The sequence below is a fragment of the Botryllus schlosseri genome, chromosome 13 (genome assembly GCF_051294905.1).
Source record: "Botryllus schlosseri isolate E-star chromosome 13, Bs_hap1, whole genome shotgun sequence".
Taxonomy (NCBI): domain Eukaryota; kingdom Metazoa; phylum Chordata; class Ascidiacea; order Stolidobranchia; family Styelidae; genus Botryllus; species Botryllus schlosseri.
Genome location: NC_137248.1, coordinates 16,376,947 through 16,385,796, shown reverse-complemented (window position 1 = coordinate 16,385,796; position 8,850 = coordinate 16,376,947). Strand labels below are relative to the sequence as shown.

The window sequence follows — 8,850 nt, the reverse complement described above, 5'->3', positions numbered from 1 at the left end:
GAACAATAAAAGATGTTTATATCTATCTACCTTGGATTTGTCCCATTTCTACCCGCTTTGAAAAACAATTGATTTCTGCGGTCAGTAAGTGTTACGACACAGTCAAAACCAATGTGATTTTTACGACTACGCAACTGCTGCCTTCCCCACGTAAAGACGAGCTTCCTGCACTTCAACAAAGTAATGTAGTGTACGAATATAAGTGCCACTGTGATTGTGGCTACGTGGGAAGAACGTCAAAGCCTCTGCAGGAACGCATAAACCAACATGTCCCCAGATTTATCAGAACACGTGTATCATGCTCGGTGAAAAGTTAACCCTTATAACTCATCCGCTTGAACTTCATGCTGGCCGATCAAAGGCCATTAATTCTGCCATCGGCAAACATCTGCTAGATAATAAGATTTGTGCGAATAATTATCGAGACGACATATTTCGCGTCGTTGGGAGGGGCCGTTCACACTTCCATTAGTGTGCCTTAGAGTCGACTTTTATCAAAATACATCAATCAAAACTCTGTCAACAAAAGAAGTTCGTGTACTACCTAAAGATAGTACAAGAAACGCTCTCTAATTCGCGATTTCATGCTGGTGACGTCATATTTTGTGATACGATTGTTGATGTACAATGTTCTTTCCAATTCTCTACTAGTTGCTGACGATTACTCCTGACGAGTGTCAGCCAAAAATATCCGGGTTCATATCAATATGAATATGCTATTTTATCTGTTATCAAATGGTTACCTTACGTCACTGCTGTACGTACTTGACCATTAGGCCTATATTCCGGTGCGAGTAACCAATGTCCGATGACATGGAGATGAGCCCAAAGATTCCTGCGGCAACCATTACAACAATATGTACCAATGAGGGTCGATTACGGGTTCAAAGTGACATTTGATCTAAAATAATGGACAACATGATTCTTATGCTTTTACGGACGTCAATAATTATCGATGCCATACCGAATTACCCCGAGGAGATTCACACCAGCACGAATCATTGTATGTCTGATGAATCATAAACAGAGACAATGACTGCTCGAATAGATCTTATGCGGTTTCATGCCCTATTATTTCAGGGGATGTTTTGCGATTTTAGAGAGCGTATCAACATAATCTGAAAACGTTGTTGATATCGAGTACAGACACACGGGGAAATTTGAATTGCGATTAGGGTCAGACAGAATAAATGCTATTCGAAACCCGGCTTGATACAATCGCACAGCGTAATACGAGTACGACGTACGTCCATAACTGTTTGCATATTTGATATGGAAAATACGTGTGAATGTTTAAAAAGGGTCTGATGCGAGACAATCATATTAGCAATGAGAACGCAGTCACAGCTACAAACAATCTTTCTGCTCGAAGAACTAACTAATTGACAACTCTGTCACTTCTGATGAGACTCATGGAGATACAGAACTTCAATATACAATTGAATAAAATATTCATATTGAAATAAACCAGAATATTTTCTCATGACGGTTACCTCTGACGGGTGCCAGCCGAAAATACTCGAATTTATTTCTATATGAATATAGTATTCAGTTGTATAAGTTGTTCGTATAAAACGGTTGCTGCGATACAAGCACACTTCGCACAGTCGCATATAATATTTGTTTTGTTTATTTGATATTCATGGTGTTTCGACTACATTGGTCATTTTACACCAGACCGATTTTCTATTCTGTACCTACCGACTTGTTGCACGGACCACTTCTGGCTTTTTATAAGACACCGTTTACGCGGAGCATGTGGCGAGGAGGAGCCTAGATAAACCTCTAACACTTGGGTAAAAATTCTGGAGTCCGTCTCGGTCGGACTCGAACCTGCAATCCATGGGCGTTCTAGCAGTGGATCATACCACTACGCTATCTCGTCACAGTCGCATATATGTAGACCTTACACTTACTCGTATATGTAGCGTGTTAGGTCATCCGCCTTGCACAGACTGCCGATGATATGATAAGTTGGGTTTTGGTTACTCATTTACAACCTGTCTGTTGATTTTGCGTTTGTTTACTCATAGCCCGAGAAAGTAGTGTCACGCTACGTCATTAGCGTAGGCGTCACAGTCCCATGACCATTGCTCAAAAATAGAATTATTCGGTGTGGGTAACCCAGTGAAATGTGTACCAAAAGCAAACGCGGACGGCGCACGTTCGTGTTTGTGCACTTGGCCTAAGAGCAATTTCGCCAACGTTCAGTTTTACTCAATTCTGATTATGCCTGTGAGGTATAGCAGTAGTAAGTACCGTCATATTTTAGCAGATTCAATGGGAGCAACCCGGTTTTGTCAGAAGTGAGTTCATTCAGCTTTGGATTCATATGCAGACAGACAAGACAGAGTATAGAGATGAATATTCCGTAAAATGCCTTTACTGGAATTATAGTTGTACTATAGTGTGATTATATCCGTAGGCGTATCAGGGATTAATATTTCGGGAGCGAGTGAGATTTGCTAATAAAGACAATGACGTCATGAATATATAGTGTGACGTAGGGACATCGAATACATTCACACTAGGCAGGTCAAAAATTCAAAATTGTATGGGGAATTGGCGCCCTCCGCCCTCTAGCTACACCCCTGGCTGTGTCGCTTGTTAATAGCAAGAAACAACTATATTTTGGTGTTTGACAGATCTAAACAAATGTCTTCGACGTCGCGTTCAGAATACGTTGGGTGGGCATTATATTTTTCGCGGTTCCCAAAGCTTCTAAATTTGACCATACAATTGTGCCGTAATTTTGCACCTGCCTTGACTCGGCTTGGCAACATATCAAATCGCTTTGAAACACCAAAGAAATATGTACGCCGTTCATCGCTGTTATTATGGCGTTGTTAGGTATGTGGTAACCAAACCACTTTTCATTAACTCTTGGAAGGAGGTACTTCCTGTCTTTCATGCCAACAACGCCGCTGAAGTATACAAATGGTACATGGAACAATGTATTTATATGGTTAATTTGCACACAAAAAGCTATTTGAGTGAATCTAATCAGTAGCGGACGTCGGTAATACGGTGAATCAAATTCGAAAATTAGGAAATATTGTGTAACGCAATAATAGCAATAGATTTAATTGAATAAATTAATAATATGAACGAATTGTTTCGTGTAATTCTGAAGTTCTGCACTCCGAATGGCTTGTCTGAATATGAACGCAGCTGTGATAGTATGTTTAAAGTTGGTACACCCGTAGGATTGTTTGAGCGAATAAAGCATCACATTACGATAATAATCAGCTCCGAAACATGTGCAAATGACCGAATGGAACCTGCACGCAATTGTAAAAATATTCCAAAAACTGGTGCGCGGGACAATTTCGCAGCACGCACTTCGTCAATAGGTCAGCCTTTCAGTGGGAATCTTTCTTGTACGCAAAACTATACAATAATGACACAGTCACTGTCATTATGAGGGTTGGATCCTTGTTGCATTTGAAAGTTTCGGAATCAACATTAATGCAGTAGACCAGTGGTTCTCAACCTTTTTGGCTTCGCGGACCCCTTTTGACCGTCACAGACCGTCGCGGACCCCCTCAAGTCTTAGTTCAATTATAGCTCTATTATGATGCAACCTTCATCTGTCTTGTGCAAATATGAACTGTAGGCTTGAGATAAACAGCAAACTAATGATTTTTCTTGAAAATAACATCATACTATTTATGTAGAAATTGGTAGACTTTTATTATTTCAAAGCTAAATTAGCTGCTGTATTTCTTGAAGTACGTGGTCTTGTCTTGAAACTCAGCGTCTTCGTTTTGATATGAACGATTACGAGAACAATTCCCGCAAATATAGGTGGAGGCTAATGCAATATGAACGCATAACGCTTCCGACGATACTTTTGGTGTGATCGCAACATTTATGGCACCAAAATGAAGAAACATATAATTTATGAACATATCACGTCTAGCGTCGAGCGCAGGCTCGAGCAACATACAGACCGCGGGCCGATCCGGTCCGCGACGGCATTTTGATCGGCCCGCAGAGAGTTTCTGCTGTCAAAGTGATATCTTGATCTAAAAGTATAGACAAATTTCATGCGGCAAAGAATGAATCCAAGTTTTCCAGCCTGAGAAAGACTGTCATGAAACGACTTGTTCTGTTCGGGTCTACTCTACATACATTTGCAAGCACACATTTTTGATCATGAACAATTGAACATTAACAAGACAAGATGGCATACCGATATAACAGTTGATATGAATATCAGGGTTGGAGCGTAAGGCTTTGATAGCAAGTAAATCTAAAGGGTATCCGCAATACGAATGCGCCAAATCTGATAGCCGAGCTTTAAGAGCAGGTATATCATTGTCCCATTTATGACAAGTGTCAGCCTAAAATATTTGGATTCATTTCAATATAAACATACTAATCAATTGTATATTGAAGTTCAGTACCTCCTTGAAGCTGTTCAAATAGCGGTTATGTATATCACACGATAAAATGGGCGAGGTTTCAATCCTTCATTGGGACAATTTAGGGAAAATACTTCAAATATTCTTAGGGAAATACTTCGTAAATTTTTATTTCAAACGACTGTTCACTAACTTGATGAGACTGACAACTTCAAATCGAGAAGGTTTCGCAAACATTACGAAGTCCCCCTGATTGACCTTATTATCTCCATTTTATATTTTTCCACAAACCCCAACAAAACGTCTCTAAACAGCAATATATTTGTATCAGTAGGTTATTGGAAATTTGGCAATGAAAATGAATTCCCGCACTATATACGATATTCCATGTCAGACTATATTATTAATTATGATGATAAGAGTCATGAGGTTTTAGCAGTTGTGGTGCGAAACTGCATCATGCTTTATCAAATTAAAATATCAAATCAAAATTAGATTATCAACCATTGTCAAAATTTAAAGGTCTCGCGGACCCCCTGAAATTGCTTCGCGGACCCCCAGGGGTCCGCGGACCCCCGGTTGAGAAACGCTGCAGTAGACCAATCCCAGTTTACGCAATCGAAAAGATTTTCCGCATAACTTACAAATATGTCATTAGTTCGTTTTATTTGGACTTTGTCGTCCGTCGCTTTTAACTTTTGAGTTGCTATCGCTACGTCATACTTCGCTTTGTCATATTGGTTTCGCTTTCAAACCTGTTTCGATCTCTTTTATATCTATAAATTTTGATAAGAAGCAGCCCTCCTCCCCCTTCAAGAGTCTTCAAGTTATAATAAATTTATGTTTCCAATCGATGTTGGGATATATGTATTCGTGTTGAAATTGCCAAAGCCGCCAGACCCTAGATATAGTTCCTGCATCACAACTTTACTGACAGATACACATTTACCCAAGTAAAACGACATCAAATTTCGAAAACTAGATTGTGGATTATTGCAGGATTTTACACAAGACGCGTTGTTGCGAGCTAGGTCCGGGGAGGTATACCAGAGTAATTTTACTCCTTATATGTAGCTGTAAATTGTATAAATTCCCTCTATTAAACTACGTAAGCTCAAGCTAATAAAACAGTGTAGATATATGGCATGGCTTATTAATGAAAAATTAGCAATTTATCCTTACTCGTATATTTGATGTCGATTCCAGCACACTAACTAATAATATTGCAACAATTCATCATAGAATGGTACGCGTTACTACCCAGGAGAAACGCGAAATCGGGTTGGAATTTATCCGGTACTTGAGTGAAAGGGGGCTGATAAGAACCTGGCACAGACCCGATTTGGCTCCACATTACAGCGAGTTCATCGTCGAAAGGCGTTCCAATGGACTCACCACAACATCCTTTTCGACCGCCTTGTTCCTCCTCGGTCGTATTGGAAGAAGAGAACTATCGGTTCGTGGTGGAACCACCATCGTTTTCAAAGGTACGAGCGACTATCGCACGCGATCGCAGCCGGTATTCCGACAAATATCCATCGACTTCATTAACATACGAATTGCAAGCGAGAAAACTGAGGAGTGGAGACCAGGATATATCAGAAGAAAGGTACCTGGTGGCGATGTAATTTCATCCTGCATAGAATTCGAGTTGCACAACATCGCTACGACGGGCATATGTTTGGAGAACTGTGCTCTGATCACTAGGAGCAGTTCTTACCAATTAAAATTCACTAAAGGCGTGATGATAGCGCCATCTGAGAAAGAAAGCATCGCAGTGCGGGCGATTGAAGAGGGCGAAGTCCAGACAACCGAGTTGGAAATGACCTTTCTAAAAGCGACTGGAGTGAAGGAAAAAGTCATCAGGTATCTCAGATTCGAAGGTACCGATGACGACGATAACACAGATGTACCCGACGAACCTGAACACACGCATCAACAGTTTCACGATCACTCCGGACCCAAGCCATATGTCTCATTTCGCAACTACATACCAGGAGAGAAACCCGACACCTTATACGAAAATAAATTGAAAATGGAATGGAAATTGCCTAACCAACCTGTTCCGAGAGAATTGGAAATCGCATTCAATCACGGTGTTTTCTCGTCTTCGAGGACGGACCTCACTAAGTCGGAGCAATTTCTCCGCGACGATCTGTTCGGGTCGCTGAACAAGGTGAACTACAAGACCAAGTTCACAATGCTTCTGCACATAGAAGAACATCAAAATAAAAGAGATATCAAACAATACGACATGAAAAGTGCAGACCTGAACCGCGAAGGAAATTTGTTGTACTTGAACGTACCCGGGCTCGCGGAAAAGAGGCCATCCGTTCTACGTGGTGATAGAGTCTTAGTCAAGCCTATAAACAGAAACGGAGACATAGAGATTTCGTCATACGAAGGATACGTACACCGCGTTGAGCAAGAAAGGGTTGGGTTGGGATTCTCCAGCGCCCTGCGCAACAGGCATTTGGAGAATCAAAAGTATTACGTTCGATTTGATTTCAACCGCCTGGCTTTGAAGTTGATGCATCGATCGACAACAGCGATTGTGTCGCAAGCGGAATCATCTGAAATATTGTTCCCTTCCGTTCCAATGAGGAAATCGAGTGAAAATATTACCGTGCGAGTATTCAATCGCCTAATTGAAAGTAATCGAGAACAGAAGACAGCTGTCGAGATGATTGCTTCTGGTGAAACGTCGAAAGTGTTTATCATATTCGGACCTCCAGGTACAGGTAAAACCATAACCATGGTGGAAGCGATTCATCAAGTGCTAAGATCCAACAAGGAAGCCCATATGCTTGTCTGCGCTCCGTCAAACAGCGCGTGTGACTTGTTGACGACCCGGCTGTTGAAACACGTCGACTCGAGAGAGATTCTTCGAATTCACGCCGTATCTCGTAATTGGAACGAAGTCCCCAGCGACGTGAAACAAGTCTCCAATTATGAGAACCAGGAATTATGTTTTCCCGCTAAAGAAGAGTTGAAAAAGTGTCGAATCATAGTCACAACCTTGGTCACAGCAGGACGTATCGCATCGGCAAGCTTCCCCAAAGATCACTTCAAATACGTATTCATCGACGAAGCCGGGCAGGCTATGGAGCCGGAAACCATGATAGCCGTTGCTGGTGTCTTGGCAAATGATGGCAAACTTGTGATGGCTGGCGATCCAAAGCAGTTAGGTCCCGTGGTACGCTCCTCGCTAGCTAACACAAACGGACTGCAGATGTCGTTTTTAGAGCGTCTAATGACCACCAGCTCCGTGCACCGTAAAAAAGAAGGAGGCTACGATTCCACTTCTGTTGTGAAATTAGTCAAAAATTATCGCTCTCATGAGTCTATCATCAAAATACCTGACCAGCTTTTTTACGACAACGAGCTGCAGGTATTTGCGGACGAAATGATGAGGAATTCTATGGCACATTGGGAGCGCCTTCCAAAACAAGGATTCCCGATTATATTCCACGGCGTTCAAGGCGACGACCAGCAAGAATCAAACAGCCCTTCCTACTTCAATATGCACGAAGTCAAGCTTGTCAAGAAATACGTTGACGACCTTCTGTCTATCAAGGGAGGTCGGATTAAAGCTGAGCATATCGGCGTGATTTGCCCATATCGCAAGCAAGTGCAGAAGATTCGGCAAGCGCTGAAAAACAGCGAGATCAAAGTTGGCAGCGTGGAAGAGTTTCAAGGTCAAGAGAGGCTCATAATTATCATCAGCACGGTCAGAAGCGACACTAAACATTTGCAAGTGGACCGGAAATTCAATTTAGGTTTCCTGCGCAATCCTAAGCGATTTAACGTGGCGATAACACGGGCTAAGGCGTTGTTGATCACGATCGGGAACCCGAGGATTCTATGTCTGGATGTACATTGGAAGTCACTTTTGGAATATTGTATTGATAACGGTGGCTATACAGGGTTCAAGTTTACCAAACATGACATATACAAGCAACAACTGAAGGAAATGGAGAACACTCTCGAAAACCTCGCGCTGGTCGCGGGGAGCGTCGAAGTCAATGTCGACCAGAGCAATCCGCAATGGCGTCAAGACCCGTGAAATGAGAACAATTTTTGTGGTTGTATATTGAACTGGGCTTTCATGAGTCAAGCATGTTTCCCGTATTTGAATGAATAACTCGCTGCCTTTGATTGATGCGTGTCTTTCATTGTTAGTGTATTGAGTCTTCAGTCGACAATGCAGCGTATAAAATTCAAAGGTGGTGGAAGTCTTTTTCGTTGCTACTCAAGTAGAAGTTGTTATATCTAAGACATGTCAAAACTTCCCCAAGTGGATGTAAAATATGAAAGGCCAGAAAGTAGTTTATCGTTGTTGATTTAGTCGCGGGCCGAGGGCATGATTTTTTGCCGTTAATCGGTAGCCGCATACTATGACGGTTCAGACAAGTACGATATTCGAATATATATTCAGGAGCTAATATGAAGGCTATTTGATATGATTCCGATTATGATTGCG

The 8,850-nt window shown here is 41.7% G+C and overlaps 1 protein-coding gene across 1 annotated transcript; it reads left to right on the top strand.

Annotated features, from left to right (window-relative positions):
• Positions 1-2,038: 2,038 nt before the first annotated feature.
• Positions 2,039-8,525, top strand: LOC145453208 (putative helicase mov-10-B.1). The gene is made up of 2 exons (XM_080331181.1): positions 2,039-2,306; positions 5,610-8,525. The coding sequence occupies exons 1-2, from the start codon at positions 2,230-2,232 to the stop codon at positions 8,431-8,433; spliced, it is 2,901 nt and encodes a 966-aa protein (XP_080187307.1). The 5' UTR covers positions 2,039-2,229; the 3' UTR covers positions 8,434-8,525.
• The last annotated feature ends 325 nt before the right edge of the window (positions 8,526-8,850 follow it).